The sequence below is a fragment of the Ovis canadensis genome, chromosome 4 (genome assembly GCF_042477335.2).
Source record: "Ovis canadensis isolate MfBH-ARS-UI-01 breed Bighorn chromosome 4, ARS-UI_OviCan_v2, whole genome shotgun sequence".
Classification (NCBI taxonomy): domain Eukaryota; kingdom Metazoa; phylum Chordata; class Mammalia; order Artiodactyla; family Bovidae; genus Ovis; species Ovis canadensis.
This window is the reverse complement of record NC_091248.1, coordinates 132,008,699-132,034,247: the sequence shown is the minus strand read 5'-3', so window position 1 is coordinate 132,034,247 and position 25,549 is coordinate 132,008,699. Positions and strand designations below refer to the sequence as shown.

The 25,549-nt window shown below is 49.5% G+C and overlaps 1 protein-coding gene across 1 annotated transcript; it reads right to left on the bottom strand.

Moving 5' to 3' along the window:
• Positions 1–803: 803 nt before the first annotated feature.
• On the bottom strand, positions 804–15,719 carry HTR5A (5-hydroxytryptamine receptor 5A). Its single transcript, XM_069588881.1, is given in 3 exon segments — positions 804–1,136; positions 14,977–15,113; positions 15,116–15,719. Coding segments are annotated over 3 exon segments (1,074 nt in total).
• Positions 15,720–25,549: the final 9,830 nt, after the last annotated feature.

Sequence of the window (25,549 nt, the reverse complement as noted above, 5' to 3'; positions counted from 1 at the left end):
TCTTCGTTTGGCAACATTTGAATAAATTCTATACAAATGGAACCCATAGTAAATAAGCAAATTTGACAGGTTCTACGGAGCTAGTAGATATCTCAGTGTTGTGGACAGTTGCTTCAAAACGGAAGGCGGTATTTGATTTGACTTTCAGTTCCAGTTGCAAGCTCTTGGGTTGCGTTTTAGAATAAACTGGCCAGTGGGAACACTTGCCTCTTCCATAGGTTCGGTGTGCACGTGTGTGGGGCCATCTTGACTGGTCTTGCAGATGTGGCTGTATACTTTGATATGTTCAGAGAGAATGTTTTGCGGGCAAATATTGGGACATGGTAAGTACTAGGGTGAACTTCCTGGAACCACGGGATGGAGCCCTGCAAGTGGGGACTGTTCCGAGAAACTTGCAGTTGTGGTTTCCCTCCCCCTAGATGTCCCGGTTGTGACTCCTTGCTCATCACTTCCTGTCTGTCCTCATCCTGCCTGGACTGATCTGTTTCCTCCCTCGCCTCTGGCTGGCTTGACTTTTCTGGGATGAGGATGCTAAACCATGCTGCGGGGGACTTTAGAGAGGAAAGGGCACTTGGTGGGCCAAGTCCGTGGCTGTGCAGTGCGGAGTGAGGACAAACAGATAAATGGGATAAAATGAGGTCCCGGGAACTGCCCGTGCAGACTCGCTTCCTGCCGGGAGTGCGGCAGTGAGCCAGCTGGCTCTGGGGGCCACCCTGGGGACCTCGAAGGCCTGTCTCTGGCAGGCGGTTGCCGGGTGGGGATGGGCAGATGGGCGAGTACCCCTCGCCTGTCCAGCCTCGCGCTCAGCGGTGCCTCGAGAAGAGGTTCTTGAAGGCGCTGTTGTAGTTCTTGTTGAAGGCCGTGTAGATGGGGGGGTTCAAGAAGGAGTTGGAGTAGCCGAGCCACAGGAAGATGCTCTTCCAGGTGGCCGGGCCGTCGCAGGCGCGCAGGGGGCTGAGGAGCTCGGCGGTGAAGAACGGGATCCAGCAGAGCGCGAACACCCTGATGAGGATGCCCACCATGAGGGCAGCGCGCTGCTCCTTCTGCTCGCCCCGCGCGTCCCCGTCGGCCTGGAAGGGGACCGTGGCGCGGCGCGTAGCGAGGACCATCTCAGGCCGCTGAGCGGCGCCCTTCACCTGGAGAAGGCAAGTGGAAGCATCAGGAGAGCCGCCCCCATCCCACACCCGGGGCGGGCTGACTGGAGACTCGGGTGGGCCCGGTTTCCCGCACGTGCACTTCAAGAGAAAGCTTTTCATTGTCCGTTGCAGGGACCCTACTGTCGGGTCCCCCCACTCCCGGGCCAGCAGAGCTGAGTGTTTGCTCACGTTTTGACATCTTAAATCTTTTTGATCTCCTTCTGGTTTATCCCCTGCCCCAACTTTTATGGAAAACAAGAGATGCTAAACTCAGATTCCCTCCACCTCGGCCTGCCCAAGTCCCCTGGAAGGCAGTTTCTCCAGCTTCACGACCCTTCTCTAAGGTGGCGGAATTCCTAGGAAAGGAGGCTCTTTGCTCCATTCCAGCTTTTAATTTTTTTTTCTCCAGGTCTTTGGGGAACTGGAATGCGATGTGTCTGAGGATGAGGACCCATTCACAGGAGGAATGACAATGGGCTGAAGTGCTAAATGAGCCGACTAGCTGACTCCGTCACAACGTGGGGCAGTTTCTGGGTCGATCCATCGTTCACTAGTGGAGAGACCACCCTGACATCAAGCTCTGTCCTCTGCAACTCCAGCTTTCTGTGATCCCAGTACACTTGACCTGGAGAGGGACCCGCTCACGCCCCAGCAGCGCACAACCTTCTAGGCAGTGAGCTAGGTCACAGGGTCTGTCTCTCTAACCCACGTAGCCAGTTCATGGCTGCATCTACAAACTGCAGTCAGGAGGAACTGTTTATAACATCATATAGAATAATGGAGCTGAAAACAGGAACACTGTAGTTAAGGGAACGTTAGTTCCTGTGTGGATTACTAAATTTACATGTTACCCTTCCTGTCATCTATTTGAAAGACAGCGAAACCCCAAGCATTATACAGTTAAAGAAAAGATTCATAAATATTGAAACAAGTAGTTCATTATTCTTCAGCTCTTAAAAGCATATATAAGATAAGTGACATTGACCCTTTCACCTGTGTCTTTCCAGAGCCTCACCCCTGGACGGAACCAGTTACCTTTCCTCTTTTATTAGTGTCTGTCGTGGACTTCATTTCAGGGAGCTAATTTATGGAAATGCAAGCACAGTATTCAGTTTTATTTTTCAGCATAAAGAAAATAGGAAAACTCACTAATTCCCTTGGTAAAACTCAACCTCAGAAGGTCATCAAGGAACCCGTTTCTCCCCGTTTCCCCAAGGTGGCAATGAAACAGTAATTCCAGTCCTGACTCTTGAGTCCTTGAGAAGCTCTCCTGCCTTTCAGACTTTTTCCTGGGCGACGCTGGCCGCTCACGGTTTTGAGGCCATCGTGACCAACCCTTAACTCTGTAGCACTCTTGTGTAAAGGTGGAGCATGTAGACCAGACTCCAGCTCTGGGGTAATGGCAGAAATGAACACAGCAACACACAGCTAGGTACTGTGGCTCCTGAACCCCGGCCCACTCTCGGGAGCCTCTCCACCCCCGCCCCATCCCCACTCACTGCCTGCCTGCTTCTTGGTGGTCAGTGCCCCTCCAGGTCAGCTCCAGAAGACCGTCTGAGCCCTTCAAATATGCAGATTCCAGTTGTGAGACGCTGTGAGCCCACAGTGAGACTGCCTCCGTGAGGCCAGCCTTTGGTGAGGGATGAGATACACTCCCAGCGCTCTGCTTTTTGTCTGTGGGAGTTTTCTACTGCATAATGGGAAAAGTTACACAGCTTCCATTCTGAGGGGCCACCTTCTGTCCTATTGACTGAGACTCTGCTGGGACGTTCAGACCCAGTCCCGACCTGTATCCAAAGGGACTCCACGTCAGAATACAGCACAGTACCTCTTTGTTGGTCTGAGAGACGAGGGATCACAGGGCTGTTTGTTGCCCAGGTGTGTGCCGTACGTTCAGGTGAAGGATATGTTTATAAAGGTGAGCATCGGGGATGGAAGCCCAAGTGTCGTGAGACAGTTTCATGGCAGCCTGTCCCTTCAGGTCATCGTCCTCATGGAGAAACATTGAATGCCCTACACAGGCCTGCTTGTGCAGGGGTGTGGCAGCTGCACTACGAAGTCCTGACTGTTTTGGCCAACTGATGCAAAGAGCCGACTCGTTAGCAAAGATCCTGGTGCTGGGAGAGAGTGAGGGCAGGAGGAGAGGGGGGGCAACGGAGGATGAGATGGTTGGATGGCATCACCAACTCAGTGGACATGAGTTGAGCAAGCTCCGGGAGATGGTGAAGGATGGGGAAGCCTGGTGTGCTGCAGTCCACAGGGTCGCAAAGAGACACTACTGAGCAACTGAACAGCAACAAGTATAAGATCCGAGGTTCTTCCAGTATACTGTACCTAGGTTCTTTTGAATTTGAACTGTTCCCATGCACAGCTTGTGTTCATTGAATTTGTGAGAATTCCCCACTGTACAAGAATTGATGTGTAAGTGTCTCTTAAAGGTTTCCCAGTTTTTCATTCCTAAGCTTGTCTTCAGGAGGATTTCTCTTGTCAGTGGGACCCACAAGTCCATGATTGCTTTCTCTGAGTTCTTAGCACAGCAGCTGGGGAGCACATTCGTGGGGCCCCTTTACAGCAGAGAACCTAAATTCATGTTTAACAATTCTTTTCCTGTTCCATGCGGTCTTTTCCCACTTAGAATTCTAGTTTGAATTCAAGTTAAACTTTTTTCCTAAATACATTGTTTTTATGGTTTGTTTTGAGTCGGGAATTTTTATAGGTTAGAGAACTCCTTGTTTCTCAGAAAAGCACACTCTCTACAACTTTGATGAGAAGTGTTGATCATTTTGGGGGTCATTCAACACCAGCTCACCTGGTGGGCATGTCGTTGGTCTGGAATGGCTCTGCTGGAGGAGGGGCTTTGCTGTTGGGAGTTTCAGCTCCCCGTGTTAGCAGATGGTTGACGTGGCTGCTTACCCTGTGGCTTTCTGACTAAAGGACTCCTTAGCTCTGCTTGTCAGCGATCGCAGTAAAGCACTTAATCACGCCTGGGGTATAGACTCTGTTGATGACTCTGTCAGTTACTCAGCACGGTTAGTAGAGTCACAGAAAGAGAGGTACTGGGGTAAAAATAAGTGAAAGCATTCAAGCCGAGCTCCACTTTTCCCATTTATCTGTGTAGTCTTGTATCATTTCTAAAGCACAGGCCTCACAATTTAAGACTCCCATGGAAAAAATTTTCTAAATGAACAATTGGCCTTGTATCTCCAAACAAATGAATTATCTGGGGGACATGTGCCAGTGATTTAGACTTCCCATTTGTCCAAAACGGTTATGTGTTCAATTGTGACCTACTGTATAGCACATGGAACTCTGCTCAATGTTATGTGGCAGCCTGGATGTGTGTGTTGCGGCAGAGATTTTGGGGGAGGATGGATACATGTATACATGTATGACTGAGTCCCTCATTGTTCACCTGAACTATCGCAACATCGCTAATTGACTATACCCCAATACAAAATTAAAAGTTTTTTAAAAGCTGAAACTTAAAAAAAATGAAGATGGTTATGTGTGAGATAACGTGTTGCTATCTAAACCAGTCAATCCTAAAGGAAATCAGTCCTGAATATTCAATGGAAGGATTGATGCTGAAGCTGAAACTCCAACCAACTCATTGGAAAAGATGCTGATGCTGGGAAAGATTGAAGGCAGGAGGAGAAGGGGATGACAGAGGATGAGATGGTTGGATGGCATCAGTGACTCGATGGACGTCAGTTTGAGCAAGCTCCGGGAGTTGGTGATGGACAGGGAAGCCTGGCGTGCTGCAGTCCATGGGGTCAAAAGAGTCAGACACGACTGAGCGACTGAACTGAACTGAACTTGTTGTTTACTCACTAAGTTGTGTCCAACTCTATTGCAACCCCGTGGACTAGCCCACCAGGCTCCTCTGTCCATGGGGTTTCCCAGGCTCAGATAATAAAGTAGGTTGTCATTTCCTTCTCCAGGGGATCTTTCTGACCCAGGGATCAAACCCACATCTCCTGCATTGCAGGTGGATTCTTTACCACTGAGCCACCTGGGAAGCCTAGTTAAATAACTATTCACTAGTTAATCATAAATCTAGCATGTCCTTTTATTTCCTCAAACTATTCTGCTTCACCTCCCTATTAATATCACAGACAATCAATAGATTATAATCAGTAGTGGGTATTGCGATTAAGGGATGAAGGCTCTCACCTGGGAAGTGTGGCTTCGGGTGATTGCAGGTGAGACCAGACCATTGTCACATGCAGGATGTACTAGTGAGTCGGGATGTTTAATCTGGGAATGATCCTACCCACCTAGGGAGGGCTTACAAGGGGCAGAATAAGAACGTTTCCACATGCTTAGGAAAAGACCGTCGGTCCTGTAGTTGTGGTAACACAGAGCCTCGCTGCTTGTTTAGGCCCCTCCAGTGAATCCAGGACGGTCCAGCTCTGGGAACAGGCACTGCCAGACCAGCCAGTCGGTGTCGGCCCTCACTTCTGACAGTCAGCCCGCTGGGGTGAGGTGCGCCCCAGTGCACACGTCCCGAAGCAGCAGGGAGCCAACAGCGGCCTCGCTGAGTACCCCTGCTTGGGGAATGTCTGCTCAGTGTTCCTCTCAACGCCCTCCCGTCCCCGAGCGCAACACTGTCTCCATCGATGACGGGTGTCCTGCCCTGCTCCGGGAGATGGTGCCAGACAGATGTAGCTTTCTCTCAATCTGTAGCAAGCCGTGTTTTTATTTCAGGTGCTGTGTGGTGGTTGTATTGGCCTCGGGGAGTTCCATGGATGTTGTTTTGAGGACCCTTCACAGGGTACGGACTACAGGTGCATTCACAGAGCCCCAGACCCCAGCCACCTTTGGGTCTGCAGACGCACACCAATCTCAATGAGCTGAGTGCCAGCCCACTCCACCGGGCTCTTCCCACACTCTGTGTTTTGTTATCCAAGGCTTTGCAGCCACATGTGTCTTTGAATGGGCTTCCCCGATGGCTGAGAGTGTAAAGAATCTGCGACGCTGGAGGCACAGGTGATGCGGGTTCAATTCTTGGGTCAGGAAGATTCCCTGGAGAAGGGAACGGCAACCCACTCCAGTATTCTTTCTAAAAAATCCCATGGACAGAGGAGCCTGGCAGGCTACAGTCCATGGGCTCACCAAGAGTCAGACATGACCAAGTGACTCAGTATGCACGCATGCGTGTGTATTTGAATCAGATCATTCAGCTTAGGTCTTCGTATCAAACAACTGGACCTTGTTAGAAAGGTGTGCCGTTTGGAAGTCGACTCACATCTTCTTATAAAGCTGTTAGGTCTCTTGCTGGAGGTATACCACTGAGCAAAAATGTTATGCCATAACCTACTTATTATATTGCTGTTTTCTTTGTTTTGGCTGTTGTTTGTCTAAATATGCAAACTCTTATTTTCATAGATTTTTTTGGTTTAATTTTTGTCCTGGAATACCTTTTATTTTTCTGTTGAATATAAAAAGGATTGTTTTATAAGGTGCTGGCTTTATAAGCTTCTAATCTTTTCTAAGCCAGACCTGAGGGCTAATGATTTGCAGACCATTAGACTTAATAACCAATTTGTCAAAAAGCAATTGATCTAACTTTGCTTCAAGTTTTTCACAAAACTTAAGTGAGGGCATTCCCTATCTTGTCAGTCTATGGAATAAATATCACCTTGTGTAGCTGGCAATCCAGCTCGTTGATGATTGGGTTGGTCATCATATGGCCTCTGGTCAAGGATCTGAGAAACCGTTCACACACACAGACTGTTGGCCAACCCTGGTGGCCGTTTTCTTGTGTGTCCTGGTTTGTCTTAGTCAGAGTCTCAGCCTTCTTCTTTGTGAACGTCTATTTTGAACTGCACTGTAATCCTAACTCTCACTCTTTTCTTGATAAATGTGAAAAAAAGTTTTTCATATAATCTCTGAAAATCAAAATCAACACATTAACATATTTAAGCTGGAAGACAAACACTAAGCAGTTGAGAGTCAGCTTTTTCAGTTGTTCTGCTAAGGCCTTAAAGTCTAACTCTGAGTTGGTCCTAAAGATTTTGTAACTTTCCAAAACCTCCCCTCAACAGGAGACTGTTGGATCCCACCAAAAAAAGATACCCCACATCCAAGGGCAAAGGAGAAGCCCCAACAAGATGGGTATGAGGGGCAAAATTGTGTTTAGAATCAAACCTCATACCCATCTGAGATGCTCAGAGGGCTCAAACAAAACCTTGTGCGTACCAGGACCCAGGGACCCCACAGAGACTGAGCCAGACCTGCCTTTGAGTGTCTGAGTGTCTCCTGCAGAGGCTGGGTCAGCAGTGGCCTGTGCGGGCACAGGGGCTCTGACTGCAGCAGACCTGGGAGGTGTGGCATGTGGCATAGCCCTCCTGGAGGAGGTCACCACTGGCCCTACCATAGAGCCACTGAGCAGATGACCCACAGACTGGAGAACAATTATACCAAAGAAATTCTTGCACTGTTGCAAAAGTTCTAGGACCCACAACAGAATTCCCAACCTGGAGATCTGGCAAAGGGACTGAGAACCCAGGGAATTTGAAGTCCAGTGGGATTTGCTACAGAACTTCCACAGGAAACGGCACTTGAAGGGCACAGACAAAACCTTGTGTGCACCAGGACCCAGGAGAAAGCGCAGGAACCCAAGAGACTGAGCCAGACTTGCCAGTGAGTGTTTGGGAGTCTCTGGCGGTGGTGTGGGTCGACAGTGGCCTGCCGCAGGGTCAGGGGCACTGGAGACAACAGTCCTGGCATATGTCCTTTTGAGGGAGATGCCATCGCCCCTACCGTATTTTGGCCTCAGGCCAAGCTACAGGGAGGGAACATAGCCCCACCCCAAAATAGAAAATTGGGTTAAAGCTTTGCTGAGCATGGTCCCACCCATCAGGCAAGACCCAGATTCCCCCACAGCCAGTCCCTCCCATCAGGAAGCTCCCGCAAGCCTATTACCCTTCTCCACCAGAGGGCAGACAGACTGAAAACCACAATCACAGAAAACTAACAAAGCTGATCCCCTGGCCCACAGCCTTGTCTAACTCAGTGAAACTATGAGCTGTGCTGTGTAGGGCCACCCAAGACAGATGGGTCATGGTGGAGAGTTCTGACAAAACATGGTCCACTGGAGAAGGGAACAGCAAACCACTTCAGTATTCTTGCCTTGAGAACCCCATGAACAGTCAGTTCAGTCGCTCAGTCATGTCCAACTCTTTGTACAGGAGGCAGTGATCAAAACCATCCCCAAGCAGAAGAAATGCAAAAAGGCAAAGTGGTTGTCTGAGGAGGCCTTACAAATAGCTGAGAAAAGAAGAGAAGCTGAAGGCAAAGGAGAAAAGGAAAGATACGCCCACCTGAATACAAAGTTCCGAAGGAAAGCAAGGAAGGAAAAGAAAGCCTTCCTCAGTGACCAGTGCAAAGAGATAGAAGAAAACAGTAGAATGGGAAGGACTAGAGAACTCTTCCTCTTCAAGAAAATTGGATACCAAGGGAAAATTTCATGCAAAGATGGGCACAATAAAGATCAGAAACGGTATGGACCTAACAGAAGCAGAAGATATTAAGAAGAGGTGGCAAGAATACACAGAAGAACTGTACAAAAGAGGTCTTAATGACCCAGATAACCACGATGGTGTGATCACTCACCTAGAGCCAGACATCCTGGAGTGCAAAGTCAGGTTGGCCTTAGGAAGCACTGAACAAAGCTAGTGGAGGTGATGGAATTCCAGCTGAGCTATTTCAAATCCTAAAAGATGATGCTGTGAAAGTGCTGCACTCAATATGCCAGCAAATTTGGAAAACTCAGCAGTGGCCACAGGACTGGAAAAAGTCAGTTTTCTTTCCAACCCCAAAGAAAGACAATGCCAAAGAATGTTCAAATTACTGCACAATTCCACTCATCTCACATGCTAACAAAGTAATGCTCAAAATTCTCCAAGTGAGGCGTCAACAGTATGTGAACCGAGAACTTCCAGATGTGCAAGCTGGTTTTAGAAAAGGCAGAGGAACCAGAGATCAAATTGCCAACATCCATTGGATCATAGAAAAAGCAGGAGAATTCCAGGAAAACATCTACTTCTGCTTTAAATTGACTACACCAAAGCCTTTGACTGTGTGGATCAAAATTCAGTTTAGTTCAGTTGCTCAGTTATGTCTGACTCTTTGCAACCCCATGGACTGCAGCACACCAGGCCTCCCTGTCCATCACCAAAATAAACCATGGAAAATTCTTAAAGAGATGGGAATACCAGACCACCTTACCTACCTCCTGAGAAATCTGTATGAAGGTCAAGAAGCAACAGTTAGAACCGGACATGGAACAACAGACTGGTTCCAAATTGAGAAAGGAGTATGTCAAGGCTGTATATTGTCACCCTGCTTATTTAACTTCGCTGCAGAGTACCTCCTCTGAAATGTCAGGCTGGATGACGCACAGGCTGGAATCAAGATTGCCAGGAGAAATATCACAACCTCAGATGACACCACCCTTATGGCAGAAAATGAAGAGGAACTAAAGAGCCTCTTGAAGGTGAAAGAGGAGAGTGAAAAAGCTGTCTTAAACTCAGCATTCAAAACACGAAGACCATGGCATCTGGTCCCATCACTTCATGGCAAATAGATGAGGAAACAATGGAAACAGTGACAGACTTTATTTTCTTGGGTTTCAAAATCACTGCAGATGGTGACTGCAAATGTGAAATTAAAAGATTCTTGCTCCTTGGAATAAAATCTATGACCAACCCAGATAGCATATTAAAAAGCAGACATTACTTTGCTGACAAAGGTCCATATAGTCAAAGCTATGGTTTTCCAGTAGTCATGTATGGATGTGAGAGTTGGACCATAAAGAAAGCTGAGTGCCAAAGAATTGATGCTTTTGAAGTGTGCTGTTAGCGAAGACTCTTGAGAGTCCCTTGTACTGCCAGGAGATCAAACCAGTCAATCCTAAAGGAAATCAACCCTGAATATCCTTTGGAAGGACTGATGCTGAAGCTGAAACTCCAATACTTTGGCTACCTGATGCGAAAAACCGACTCACTGGAAATGACCCTGATACTGGAAAAGATTGAAGGCAGGAGGAGAAGGGGATGACAGAGGATGAGATGGTTGGATGGCATCACTGACTCAATGGATGTGAGTTTGAGCCAAGCTCCAGGAGTTGCTGATGGAATGAAAAGCCTGGCGTGCTGCAGTCCATGGGGTCACAAAGAGTCAGACATGACTGAGCGACTGAACTGAACTGAAAACCTCCCCACCTTACACATCTACACCCCCCATATTTCTACTCAGCTTTTCATAACTTCCTAAATGAACTGTCTTTTCCTCAGGGGATTCCTCAGTAAAACAAAATCACATTGTAAAATTGCCAGGCAAGAAGTCAAACTTACGGAATGTCAGTTAAAACCTTGATGAGAGCTGAGATACAGGCTATAAGGAAGAATTCTTCTAAAGTGAAAGCCACTTGTCATGTCTGACTCTTTGTAATACCATGGACTATAGCCCACCAGGCCCCTCTGTCCATGGGGATTCTCCAGGCAAGAATACTGGAGTGGGGAGCTGTTCTCTTTCCCAAGGGATGTTCCCAACCCGGGGATCAAACCCAGGTCTCGCACATTGCTGGTGGATTCTTTACCACCTGAGCCACCAGGAAGCCCCTAAACTTCAGGGAGAAGGGCAAAAAACTGTTGTAGAATTTAGAATTTTTAGAGAGTACTGAACAAAATCCTTATTGTCCTAGACTGCAGATCAGCAGCACCTAGTGAAATTAATTAAAATTTCCCTTAGATGAGGAAAAATATTTAAAACTAGAAGGATAGAAGAGAGAAGAGCTATATAACCTGGCTATGAAAATTTTAAATGTAAACTAAAACAATTTCAGAAGCCATTTTTTAAGAGAAGATTGATTGAGGATTCAAAATTGTAAACTATATAGAAAATTTAAAAGCAGTATTCTGATATAAACCCAACAGCTGACATATGGTCTTGTCCTAAATGGGCTCAAATCTGAATTAGGGAACTTAATAAGAAAAAAATAAATTTAAAAATTTAGAAAATACACAGTATGGGGCTGAATACTTCCAGATACCCTTGGAAAGTAGATAATAAGGGGTAGGAGAGAGGTTCAGGAGGGAGCAGACGTGTGTAAACCTATGGCTGATTCACGGTGATGCATGGTAGAAACCAACTCAACGTTTTAAAACAATTATCCTCAGTTAAAAATAAATTTAATAAGAAAGCAGATAATCAATACAAGATATGGCTATCTAGAGGAAACATCGAGAAGCACCTCTGTTTTGAAAGATTTGGGTGCCTAGATAAGGCCCACAGTGAATGTAGACAGCAGAAGTAACCTTGAAAGCAGCAATATCCCCTTTTGGCTAAAAATCAAAATGACAACCATCTAAAATCTGCCTAGTGAAGTCACCCCAAGGGAAATATTATCACCCAACAGCTTCCTGTCCTTCCAAACTTCTAGGGGGAATTGCCTTTAATTGTGGATGTACAACAGTACAGCTTTCTTGTTTATGGTGTGGCTGTAGAAAAGGCTTGAGGGAAAAAACCCAAGTTAATGGAAGAATTTGGTGAGAATCTTAAGTAATCCTGTGTGCCAACTTGTAGCTGGTATTTCAGGATCCTTATGAGAATCCTTTTGTTTCGGTTTAACACAGCTACACATTTAGTAAGTAGAAACTGCTTCCAGATAAAACATACTGCCGTCCTTCAACATTATCAGATTATAACCAGTCTGTTTGTGAGAGTATCTGCACTGTGTGTAATTCAAGACATCACTGGAGAAATAGCAGTGGTCCTAGAGCTCTTGTGGACAAGAGACGCCACAGACAGGTGGATGAGAGCGGAACGCATGGGAGTTCAGATGGGCTCTCCCTGGTTTGTCATGGATTTGCCACCCTGTCCCGATGTGAACGTGCTGGGGCACGCTCCAGGTGGGCTGATCCAACTACATGGCACCCGTCTAAGGACTATTGTCTGTCGAAGCCCACCCCTCCATTCAGTGATCAAGGCTTTGCCTCCATGCCTCAGAGACATTACTTGCATCAATTAAACTAGTTTTGTTTTGTTTTTTTACATTAAGCCTTTAAACCTTATGTTACCACGCGCAGTAAATCCCCATTGCTAACTGAAACCACCCATGTTTTCCTGCTAGTTGGTTAATCTGGTTTGGTGTCCACTGTCCAGAGCTTTGACTGCTTCTGCCCAGCGCTGTCCTGACAAGTGACTGAGCACGTCGATCGCTGTGCAGTCCGAACACCCGCTCTCCATGGATGAAACTTCAAGGAGAACCAGCAACAGAGCTGAGAAGCTGGACAGTCCTGATGGTCTCTCCGGAGTGAGGACCAAGAGCTGGGGAGCGAGAGCCACGTGCTCCTCAAACTTGGGGCCAGTCCGCCTGTTCCACGCCCAGAGCCTGCTCCTTCCTGGGCAGTAACGCTAGAAGCTAGGAAAGTCTTGGCGAGAGTCGCCAAGGGCCTTTGATGTGCTGTCAGTCAAGGACATTTCGTCTCGGGGGGCTCGGTTTTACAAGCCCTGCTGCCGTGTCGGCCCCTCACTTCTGGAAGTTAGGCAGCCAGGCCTGGATTCACTCCAGTAACGCCCGGCCAGCATAGCTGCTCCTACAGCTGATGTCAACCCGCTGAGAACCCAGGAAGTCCCCCAGGCGCTTACAGGCGGCAAATCCAGCTGTGTCTTCACGTCGGAGCCTCAGTCGCAGTTTCATCAGGCTGTGTCAAGGCAAGGCCTCTCTCTCGTATGTTTCTGGCTTTCATCTCCGTGCCTGACAGCGGTTAGGCTTTCAGTGTGCGTCTGAGGAAAACTCAGAAGGTAAAGCAGCAGGGAAGACGCGTTGTGTTCCCCTAGGCAACAGGGATCGTTGGTGGTAGAACTGTGTTTAGAAACTTCGGCACCTGCTACCACCAAGAAATCAGGAAGCCTGGCTTTTAATCCACCCTCCACGGTAACGTGAGAACAAGGCCAGCTCCACGTTTCAGGTGGAGCCCTGGATCGCTTAGAGGCCTTGCAAAGCCATGGGGCCCATTTTTGAAAGTTACCTGGCAGAGAAAGAACATGAAGCAGTGCTTTGCTTCTGCTGTCTCCAGACCTGAGTAGTGATAGCCCCTTTTCCTCCTGCTCCAAGCCCTCCAGGACACAAGGACAGTTGCCGTTCCCTTTTAAAGCCGTTTGGTGTTGATCACAAATTATGTTTACCTGGGTGAGCATCCTGGCAGAAGAGGATCCGTGTAAGGAGGGCTGTAGTGGGCCGTCTGTCTGCCAGCCCCCTTGTTCCTGACCGGGAACTGCGGGGGTGCACACACGTGGACACGCCTGGTGGTTTGGGGGCACTCCTGCTTGTCGGCATTCCTTGTCCAGTGTAGAAATTTCTTGGGCCAGGGTTTCCCACATTTGTCCCTGTTGACATTAATCTGTCACTAATTCTTTGCTGTTCAGGCTGTGCTGTGTGTCTACCCTGTCTCACGTGTCGATAATCGGAAAGAGTATCAGATAACCAGACATTCCGAATGTTTCCTGGGGTGGGAGAGGGTCATTTGGGTGAGACTGTTGTTGTAGATAAAAGGACAGAGGGCCTCTCACCCCCTTTTCCTTCTTTCTTCTAGAATGATGCCCTTCTCCTTCTCCCCTGTCTTCACCTCTGGTTCCTCTAAGCTTGATTGACTGGTTGTGCTTGGAATTAGCTTCTGACTCTTGAAAAACACAATCACATCACAGTGCTCACACCACACGCCTCTCTCCCTGCGTTAGACTCCTCCTAGGCAAAGATGGTGTCTTTACCACCCTCTCACCCCAGCAGCCAGCCCGTAGTCCTCACTCAGTGTGCTTATTGATGTTGTCCCAGAGGCAGTAACAGAGATGGGTGCTGCGTGGATTTCTGATCTAACTTACACATGTGAATTAGGTTCAAGGGGTCACCCTTGGCAATGAGTGGGAGGGGCTGAGCTCTCGTGGTTCCTGAAGCTTGCACCACAGGGTCAGATTACTAAGAGTTAACAAAAAGCAGGAGGTGCGGGTGGAGAGAAGATGGGGACTGAGCCCCCCCGGGTGCTGGAGCAGTGGCTGGACCTTAAATGCTCTTTGCACGGAGCTAGGGAGTTTTCTGCCTTAGGTTTTAATTTCCTCCCTCAGCTTTCCTCCTGTGCCAGGAGGCAAGACAGTGATCCTCAGCACATGCCGCCTGACTGGGGGTGGGGCTGGGGCAGGGGTAGCCCCCGAAAGCAGCACCATGGCCCGCGGGAGCAGGTCACAGATGCAGGCTCTGAGACAGGCGTGTGAGCAACATCTGGTCTTGCATCAGGAGAGGAGGATGCTGAGAATGACGGTAATCCATGAGATACCACATTTTTGCAAAATTAATTGCTATAATTTGCAAAGAAAAAATTAGATGGGGTTGAAACACTAACGTGCTTTGCCTGGTATATTCCTGCCAAGTCAGATCACCGCCCCTCTTCCCACCCCCTCAAACACCCCCTCTTAAGCACAGGAGTCTGCACGTTTATCTTTTACCTGGTGCAGCCCTGGACACCAGCTTCTTCAGACATTCTAAAGGTGGTTATAGATCCACAGAATTTTCAAGCCTAGTGGAACCCTGTAGAATTCTATAGTTCAGACCCTCATACATGTGAGGAAATTAATATGCATGAGCGATGGCATGCTCTGTGAGCAGAGCAGAGTGGGTGATGCTTTCTCTCTCCCACTTGACCCCCTTCCCTTCCTCCCCTCCCTTGCCCCAAAATACTAAAAATTTTCCACTTCTCACTAACGTGGGGGAAGGTGTGCCGGAGAAGAGGCCTGTGCAAACGCAAGCAAAGTGTTTTTTAAGGCTGCCTTTAACACCCACCTGCACGGTTTCGGATATGGGTGAGACGCTGTTGGTCTTCCGGGGGCCCACTCGGAGCTTGGCGGCCTTGTAGATCTTCCAGTACACAAAGAACACCACGCCGAGCAGCAGGTAGAAGGCGCCCACGGTGGAGAACACGTGTAGGAGGGCTCGCGGCTCACCTGGCACTCCTCACTGCCCTCCGAGTAGGTCTCGCCCCAGCCGAAGAGCAGCGGGGCCAAGGAGATGACGGCGGAGAGCGCCCAGGTGAGCGCGATCATGACGTTGGAGACGCGCCTGCGGGCGCGCAGCGTGTATTCCAGGTGACGGGTGATGGACCAGTAGCGGTCCAGCGCGATGGCCGTCACGTTCCAGATGCTGGCCGTGCAGCAGAGCACATCGCACGCGATCCACAGCTGGCACAGCCGCCGGCCCAGCTGCCAGCGGCGCCCGGACAGCTCGTGCACCAGGCTCAGCGGCATGACCAGAGCGGCTACCAGCACGTCCGAGATGGCCATAGACGCCATCAAGTTGTGCGGAACGCGGTGGAATGTGCGCACGCGGAGAATGGTCGCCAGCACCAGCAGGTTCCAGGCGAACGTGGCCGCCACCAGGAAGCCCAGCAAGGTCAGGACAAGCACCCCGAAGACAGAGAGCAGGGGCAGGCTGGGGCGCGGGTCTGCTGCGTCGAAACTGCTGCGGTTGGTCTCTCCAGGGGCGGGGGTGGAGAGGGTGAAGTAGCTGAGGTTCTCAGGCGGGTCCATCTCTGGGTCAGGAGGCCGGCTCCGTGGTGTGTAGGAAAGGGGCGCTCAGGAGAACACACGGTGGCCCCTGTGCTGGAAGCCACTCCGGAGGCTTGTCCCCTCTGGCCAGAGGCAGGGTTTCTGGGGAGCGCCTATGAAACGGGCCGATCTCCTGCATCCGTGGGAGACGGTGTGGCGGAGGGGCGGGCGCTGGGCTGCAAGCCGGCGGCAGATCTGAAGTCCTCGGAGGCTGGGGGCTGCGTCTCTCAGCCAGGGCCCGCCTAAGGGACGCACGCCCAAGGCGCTTCGCCTCGGCGGAGACACAGCAGTTTGTTTCCCCAGAGCCGAGCGTCCCCCAAGTGTCGGGGACAAGCTGCGCGGCCTCGGGGCGTGTGGCCGCCGAGAGGGCTGGTGCGTCAGCGCAGTAGTTCTCGCCGCGTGGCCTCCCCGCCCGCCCCTTTCTCCCCGCAGCGGCCGCGGGCTGCAGCCGCAACTCCGTGCTGGGGGAAGCCCGGCAGGGACCTGCCTTCTGCTCGGCCCCGGCCCCTTCCCGCCCCGTGTGGGGCCGCGGCCCCGCAGAGCGAGTGCTGGCGCGCCCACCGGACCCGTCTTATCAAACTGGGGAGCCAGCCTACGTGAAGCATCAGCTGACGAGGCCGCCTCTCGGCCCCGAGCGCGCCGCGCTGGCGCTGTCCCGGGTGCTGCCGGCTGTCCCCGCCCCGGCCCGCGCGCGCGGAGCTTGCTGCTGTCCTTGGTGCTGCCGCTTCTCCCCTAAATGAGCGCCCCTCGTGGAACGAGTTTACCAAAGAACTTTCCTTGAAATATTCCCCTAAGCACTCCAAACCCATGGCCTTTCTAGGGGTGGTCTCGATACCTTGAGAGGGTTCTTCGCTTTCCACAGGTCTTTATTTTAATACCTGTCTTCCGAGTTAAGCTTCCGAGTAAAAAGCTTCCCTGGCGGCTCAGACAGTAAAGCGTCTGCTTGCAATGCGGGAGACCCGGGTTCAATCTCTGGTTCGGGAAGATCCTCTGGAGAAGGAAATGGCAACCCACTCCAGTACTCTTACCTGGAAAATTTCATGGACAGGGGAACCTGGCAGGATGCAGTCCATGGGGTCGCAAGGAGTCCAAGACGACTGAGCGACTTCACTTTCCGAGTTAAGGGTCTAATATGATTTCACTGGCTTTTCGGCTCTGGAAGATTTCAGCACCTGATTGCATGCTTCTTACACGACACCTGGCACTTCCCTTAGAGGGTCGTTTTCCTTTAAGAAGGAAGAGCAGGATAGCAGTTGGCTGCTGTCCTAGAGGTGCTGAGGCACTGGAGCTAGAATGTTTAGACCTTTTTCTCCAAGTCATAGAGAAGTTGAAGTCTCCAGTGAGCTCTACCACATTTGCTTCTTGTGAAGGGAAAAAATGGATAAAAGCTCCATCTCACTTACAAAAAGGAGGAGGGCACATTTAACTCTTTCCCCACACACACTCACATAGCCACACACACAAACCCACAGTAACTGAGAAAATATCGAAGCACTCACAGATAGACACATGATACAGCAAGATAAAATAACTTAAAATCAGGGAAGTGAGGTGACCGAAAAGTAAGACGGCATTAAACCTCTGGTTTACAAAGCGCGTGCAGTGGGTGTCGTTGGATCCTATTTGTTCACGAGTGGTTGTCCACAGATTTGGTCAGAAAATTTTTAGCTGTTTGAAAATGAGAAAAAGATGGGCTTCCCAGGTGGCGCTGCTGGTCAAGAACCTGCCTGCAATGCAGGAGACAGAAGAGACACAGGTTCATCCCTGGGTGGGGAAGGTCCCCTGGAGGAGGGCATGGCAACCCACTCCAGTGTTCTTGCCTGGAGAATCCCATGGGCAGAGGAGCCTGGCAGGCTGCAGTCCATGGGGTTGCAGACAGTCAGACACGACTGAAGGGACTGAGCGCACGCGCACCAGATTCTGCTTCTAATGGAGTGAAACAAGCCCCAGGAGACTGCTCTGAGACGAGAGAAGTCCCCCCTCCCTGTGAGCTCAGAGGAGAGGATACAGCTAGGGAATGTTGATGAGAATGTTGTTCATTAATAAAGGTTATCTGCAGAGCTGCTTCCCCAAATTTCTCCTGGAAACAGCTGACGGTGGCTGCCTTGTGCACTGCTACTCCACGTGGCTTTAGTCAAGGGGCAGACGTGGTTGTTTAGAGAACATCACGTTTTTGGAGTCACAGAGCTAATTAGACTGAGACGTAGACAGTCTCCTTCTTTGGGGAAAAAAAAAGTGCTCTGAACAGTTCTGCCTTCTGTTGCAGGAGTCTATGGCTGGGTGGGATGGCTCAGCCTTACTTATGGTTAAGGAAGGCCTGGATAATGACATGTGTCAGAACAGATGTGGAAGACGTCGTGTGTGCTCAGTCACGGCAGTCCTGTCCGACTCTTTGTGACCCTGTGGACTGTAGCCCAGCAGGCTCCTCTGTCCGTGGGACTCTCCAGGTAAGAATACTGGAGTGGGTTGTCATGCCTTCCTCCAGGGGATCTTCCCAACCTGTATCTCCTGCATTTACAGGGAGGTTCTTTAGCGTTAGTGCTACCTGGGAAGTGCTTGGAAAACATCATGGGCTTGAAATGATATCCCACCCCCACCCCCCAGGACTGCCTGGCACAGCTGTCTGTACTGATCATTAAGTGAGCAGCTGTCCCATAAGGGACAAAGCCAGGGATAACTGAGGATATTTTGTGCAAATGGGAGCATCATAAACTTGAGAATTGATGAGAATGCTCTAAGAAAGAGGAGATCCGATGGAATATTTCCAGAAGAGCCCATTTCTGTTGAGAAATCCTGTTTTATTTTCTTACACAGACACAAGGGAAAGATCAGAACATTTCAGCTTTTTAATCTTAAAGCACGGCCACAGGTTTAGCTTGAAAAAATGCAAACAGGTGTAAAGCTCTCATCTGCCATAAAGCACTTCAGAAATGCCAGTTTTGGGGAATAGGATTTTCTTGTTTAATGCATGTAGTCTGTATCCCCTCTCTCCTAAACCCTCATTTTGAAGTCCTGATCTCTAGCACCTCAGAATGTGACTGTATTTGGAAATAGGGTCTTGAGAGATAAGATTAAGTTAGAGTGAGGCTATTAGAGTGGGCCCTCATTGAATCTGACTTGCATTCTTATAGGAAGAGGAAGCTGGATACACAGCAGCACCAGGGATGTTGGTGTACCGAGGAAAGATGGCAAAGACCCAGCAAAGAGGAGGCCATCGGAGGCCCAGGGTGAGGCCTCAGCAGAAGCCACACCTGATGACGCCTTGCTTCTGGGCTTCCAGCCTGCAGAACTGTCAAACATAAAGTAAATTCCTGTTTCTTAAGCTGCTGTGTGCTGTTTTGATACGGCCCTCTGGCAAATGAATAAACCATCAACAAAAGCTACTTGCTGAAAAGGTGCAACCAGATAACCAACTAGGGTGATAGGCTGTGTGGTGGTTTTATAGACACGTTAACCAATTGTAGGACAGCTACCAAAACATGTCTTTATAAAACGTAATTTGTGGCCATTCTGGCAAGAATTAGATTGCAGGCTCAGTGGTCTATTGAAGTTACTTACAGTTTGTGATTAAGCCAAAGAAGCATATAGAAGGCTTATTTTACATTTTCTTAGTGGGAAAGTATGCATCTGTTTCATTCAAGTAGGAGCTGATTCTTAACTGAAAGTTTGAAAGTGAGAAAAAAATTGGAAATGCAGAATAGAACCTAATTCTGCTCCACTCGCAAGGATCTGATGGGTAAGATTTTTTCCTACCTACCCTAACCACCACAATTTTATGAAATCAGTGATTCATTAACAGATAATCCTTCTTACAGAAAATCTGTATTATATTCCAGACATTAAATGATATCCCCATGTGATCATACATCAGAAATTTCTATCGGGAATTCCCTCAATATTTATTTCTCCAGTTCCCAAGTGCATGATTGGAACATGCTTAATGGCAGTGGGCAGACCCCCTGGTTCCTTGACCTGGGCGGGTAGAAGCTGTTGTAATAAGGAAGGCCAAGAGAAAGTCTCCAGAACATCTCCTCCAACCTGGCAGGCAAGACAGCAGAAAGAGCAGCACACGGCTGAGGGGAGTCCACGTGTGCTTTGGTCCTTGGTCCCGGCAGCCCCAGTGGGGTCCTGGGGGGGACAGCGGTCAGACCCGAGCTCGGTTATGCAGGACTAGACCGCATCTCGGCTAGCGTGGGTGAGCACAGCCTTCAGAGCTTGGCGGGCAGCCACTGATCCGGCTCCATTCCCTTCACTCTGGAGAATCAGAGTGGCTCCAGCTCCCTTGGAACAGCCAGCGGCAGCCAGGACGAGGTTCCTGCACCAGGGCGAGGTTAGCTTTCCCTCCCGCTGCCTCCAAATGGTCTGAAGGGCCCTGGGTCATCTAGACTGGTGGTTTTCAAAGTGCGGTTCCTAATCCCTTCCAGTGGGTCTGCAAGGTCCAAACTGTTTTCACAATAACAGAAGGATATCATTGGTTTTCCCATGGTGTTGGCGTTTCATCAAGGGTGTGGGTGGATGGGGAGGAGACCTGCCCAGCGCTTGCACAGAGTGGCCGTGTGAAGCCGGAGCCGTCATCATGGGCCTTCCTCACTGCTGTGCTCTCACAGGAAAAGGGGAACTCTACAGGGCTCACTTACAGGTGTCCTAGGGAAGCGAAGACATCACTTTGCCAACAAAGGCCCGTCTGGTCAAAGGTGTGGTTTTTCCAGTGGTCATGTGCAGATGTGAGAGTTGGACTATAGAGAAAGCTGAGCACTGAAAAATTGATGGTTTTGAACTGTGGTGTTGGGGAAGACTCTTGAGAGTCCCTTGGACTGCAAGGAGATCCAACCAGTCCATCCTAAAGGAAATCAGTCCTGAATATTCATTGGAAGGCCTGATACTGAAGCTGAAGCTCCAATACTTTGGTTACCTGATGCAAAGACCTAACTCATTGGAAAAGACCCTGATGCTGGGAAAGATTGCAGGAAGGAGAAGAAGGGGACGACAGAGGATGAGATGGCTGGATGGCATCACCCACTCAATAGACATGGGTTTGGGTAAACTCCGGGAGTTGGCGACAGACAGGGAGGACTGGCGTGCTGCCGTCCATGGGGTCTGCAAAGAGGCAGACACGAGTGAGCAACCAAACAACAACAACAGCGCTGTTGACCTCCAGCACAGGGCTTGGCGAATCCAGGCAGAAGCCCCGGAGAGCCCGTTTTCTGGAGAAGAAAAACCTTGGGACTTACCATCTTTTATTCTGTTGGCTGAAGTTACTCACTAGCCTAAAACAAATGAGCTATTGACGGTGATGAGACTTTTGAACTAGTGTATCCTAGAAGAAGAGGACACTTTTTACGTGTTTTAGCCTTGAAATGTCTTATGTTCTGAGGGGACTGAGCTTGAATGCTCAAGTTACCATTACATTGGTAAAGTTAAGTTGCCGCCTTGGGAGGGCTCTAATGCGATGAGTAACTTCACCTCCTGTAAGTAAGCGAGTGTACTTCACTCCTGGAGCAGGTGCAGAGGCCACAGACGCTCCTAGTGTGCCTCCCCCAGGCCCTCTTCTCCCTCAAGTGTCTGGATGAAAGGGCAAGAAGACAGTGCCGCTCGGGGAGAGGGGGAACAGGCGGCCTCCTGTCTCCGCGCCTGCAACGGGCTGTTTCCTGCCTCCCTGGCTGGCCAGGCATCTTTCAGGAAGCTGGCATTTTCTCTGCTTGGCAGTGGGGCGAGCAGCAGCGACCAGGGCGTTCGGTGAGGTCAAGTCTGTTTGCAGTTACCGGAGCCATCTGGCTTTCTGAAGAAGGCTGAGGGCACTGTTGGGGGGAATCTGTGCCTCCTTTGCATATAAAAGGATGTCGGGGGACTTCCCTGGTGGTCCAGTGGTTAGGACTCTGCACTTGCAACACGAGGGTTGCGGCTTCGATCCCTGGGCGGGGAACTAAGATCACAGGTGGTGAAGAACATGGCCAAAAAAAGAAAAGAAGAAAAGGACATGGGTCCTTGGGAATCCCTGAAGCCCAGAGCTTGCAGACTGGCCCTTTCTCAAGCCAGTCTCTGAACCGCCCACACCTCCCTCCCTGACGTGGGGTGGGGGTGGGAGGAAAGTTGCACAGATCTTGGCTTCTCCCTTGCCTCTCATCCTCATTTTACCTCCTGGATCAGGGAGCCGATGTGGATATTCTGCAGCCTAGGTTTTCCGTTCGGACTGAGCACTCAGGAACGGTTTGCATACTCACTAGACAGCCCCCGCCCTTGCACTGGGGCTCAGAGTCTCTCATCTGGCCTCTGTAACCCTCTGGCTGGGGGACCGCGATGCAATGTGGACGGCCGAGAGATTCACATCAACAAGGATACGGTTTCTTATCCGAGTCGCTCCCCATCAAAGCTGAGATGGAGACCTGGGTACAAGTAATCTGGGGGGAGTCGACCTCAGAGAGAACGAGTGGAGGAGCAGGGAGAGGGGAAGGAAGCCAGGGAGAGCAGTGCAGAGGTCCCTGCAGAGCTGACACCCCAGACATCCAGCTTCCAGTCACCTGGAAAGGAGGCATGCCCTTAAAGCTGGACTCACCTTAGAACGGGGGTCAAACATTCGTCCATGGACTTCTCAGTGCATTTTTGGAATTGCCCCAGGGCTGTCAGCTTCACCACCTCCCTCCTTCTGGGCCAGCTTTTGCGTGCAGGCCAGCCCAATCCCCCAGCAGTGGAAAAGTCCCAGGACAGTATTGTCCAGCACATGGAGCTCCATTCAAGAGTGGCAGCCTGGATGGAAGAGGCATTTGAGGGAGCATAGAGACCTGTATGTGTGTGGCTGAGTCCATTCGGTGTTTCGCCTAAAAGCTACCACAGCATCGCCTGTACCCCAATACAAAACAAAAAGCTTAAAGTTTGAAAGAAAAAGGAAAGAAAGCCCCCAGACAGGCGAGTGAGTGGGGAGCCCAAAGGACCATGCCATCAGCGTCCTGTGTGCAGCTGTGTCCACCCGTCCACAGCTGAGGTCAGAGCTGGACCCAGCCAGGCCAGTGCTTCCTGTGAAGTCACAGGCCCCTTTGAAGAGGCCTGAAGACAGTTTATAGAATACATGCCTGGCCACGCTGCAGAGATTCTCCAAAGGGGCCCAGCCTGCTCCTCGGTCAGCAGGCGCTGGTCTCTGTGATCAGACCTAGGTCTGGGAACTGGGTCAGGGAGCCTGCAGCATCACCACGGCAGCAGGAGCTGGATCTCTGCCTACCAGACCTGGGCTTTTGTCTGACGAAAGTAGCCCCTCATTGGGTTGACCCTGTGGTTTATTCCTAGGGACCCCATGCTTGGGTAGCTACCGTGTGGGATCCCATGGGTCAGGAAACTTTGATGAGCTTCCTGTCCTCAAGGTCTGGTAGACAAATGTTGCCAACCGTGTCTCTGACAAGTGTTTCCTTTCTGGGATCCCGATTTTTCAGTTCAAAGCACGGAGCTTATTTCCATATGCCATTTTCCTTTCGTCCTCTCTCTCTCAGAACTTCTCAAGGATGTCTGTGCTTCCTTTAACAGTGTACTTCTGAAAACTTATTCTATTGTGGAAAGTCTCAAGCATACGTAAACCAGACTGAAGTGTTTAGAGTGACACCCTCCCGCACCCCTCACTCTACTCCAGCACACAGCTCATGGTCAGACTCCCTCCACCTGGGGTGCTTTCTCTCCTGAGCTGTCTTGAAGCAAACCTCATCATATTATTGCATCCATAATTACGTGAGCATATATCTCTATGACAAAGACTGTGTTAAACAACATAATCCCGGGCATTGTCACACATAAAAAGATTAACACCAGTTCCTTAGTATCAAATCTCCAGGTGGTGTTCAAATTTGGAAACTTTTTAAAGTTGTTAAAATCAGGATCCAGACAGGGTCCACACTTTATATTGGGTGTATATGTCTGAAATCTTTTAAACGTATATCTCTTTAAACCTATCACCTTTAAAAAATTCTCACAACACATTTATTGAAAAGGCTTGATCATTTGTTGTGTATACCGGTGCATCTCAAAATTTAAAGTTTAGGCGGATCACCTAGGGATCTTTTGAAAACACAGTTTCTGGCCTTCCTTGGTGGCTCAGTGATACAGAATCCACCGGCCAATGCAGGAGATGCGGGTTCAGTCCCTGATCCAGAAGATCCCACGTGCCACAGAGCAGCTAAGCACGTGCGCTGTGCCCGAGCCACTGAGCCTGCGCTCTGGAGCCTGGGAGCCACAGCCAACGGGCCCTCGCGCTGCGCCTGCCGAGGCCCCGCGCCCTGGAGGCTGAGCGCCCCCACGGGAGAAGCCTCCACAAGCGGAAGCCCACACACCACTAGAGAAAAGCCCACGCCATGGCGGAGACCGGCGCAGCCAAACGTGAATGAGCACAACCCTGAAGATGCCGCTTCTGGTGGAGTAGGTTTGGGGGTGGGCCTAAACACTAGCATTTCTAGCAAGCTCCCTTGGGATGTCCTAGCTACTAGTCCACTGATCAAACCTAACTACTCTTTTCCCTCCAGTTTCAGTGACATGTAGTTAACAGGTTTAAAATGTACAGCATAATGATTTGACTTAACATATGCCATGGAATGGTGTCCTCAATAAGCTTAGTGACCATCCATCATCTCATATAGGATCCAAAGAGAAGAAAAAGAGAAAACTTCTTTCCTTGTGATGAGAACTCAGGATCTACGTAAGGACTCGGATAGGTAACACACAGCAGCGTTAGCTGCATTCATCACGCCACACATTACATTCCTAGTATGTATGTGCTTTGTAAGGGGAGTTTATACCTTTTGACCTCTTCCAGACAGTCCCCTTCCCCCTGTGCCCACCTCTGATAACCACAAATGATCTCTTTTTCTTTCCTTCTTCTTTTTTTAATTTTGCTGCACTGTGAGGTGTGCGAGATCTTAGTTCCTCAACCAGGGATTGACCCTCAAGCCCACAGCACTGAATGTGTCTAGTTCTAACCATTGGACTGCTGGGGAATTCCCTAATCTCGCTTTCCAAGAGTTTGTTATTGAAGTATTATTAACCTACAACACTATGTTAGTTCCTGGTGTACAACATAGAGACTCAGGGTTTTCATAATTTCAAAGTGATCGCCACAATAAGCCGTCTCCATCTATTACCATGTAAATGTATATATATGTATATATGCATCACGTCTTCTTTATCCACTGTCTATCAGTGGGCACTTCCACACTCTGGCTATTGTTAATAATGCTGCAGTGGACGTTGGCGTGCATATATCTGTTTGAACTAGTATTTTCATTTTCTTCAAATAAATGCCCAGGAGCGGAGTTGCGGGGCCACACGGTAGCTCTACTGTTAACTTTTCAAGGCTCCTCCACGCTCTTTTCCACCGTGGCTGCACTAGCCTACCTTCCCATCAGCACGAGGGCTCTCTTTTCTCCGCATCCCAAGTAACGCTTGTTCTTTGCTGGCTTTTTGGTAATGCCTATTCTGGCTTGTGAGAGGCATGGTCCTGCTATGGTTCTGAATCACTTTCTCTGATGGTGAGTGATGTTTGTCTTTCTATGTACTTGCTGGCAGTCTGTCTTCTTTGAAAAATGTTTATTCAGGCCTTCTGCCCATTCTTTTTAAACTGTATTGTTTGTTTTTGATGTTGAGTTGTATGAGTATGATATATACAAGTATATTCTTTGCGTATTAACCTGAATTGGACATATTGTTTACAAATACCTTCTCCTATTCAGTAGGCAGCCTTTTTGTTTTGTCCATAGTTTCCTTCACTGTACAGAAGTGTTTCAGTTTGGTGTAGAACTGTTTGTTATTTTTGTTCTTGCTTCCCTCGCCTGATGATACAT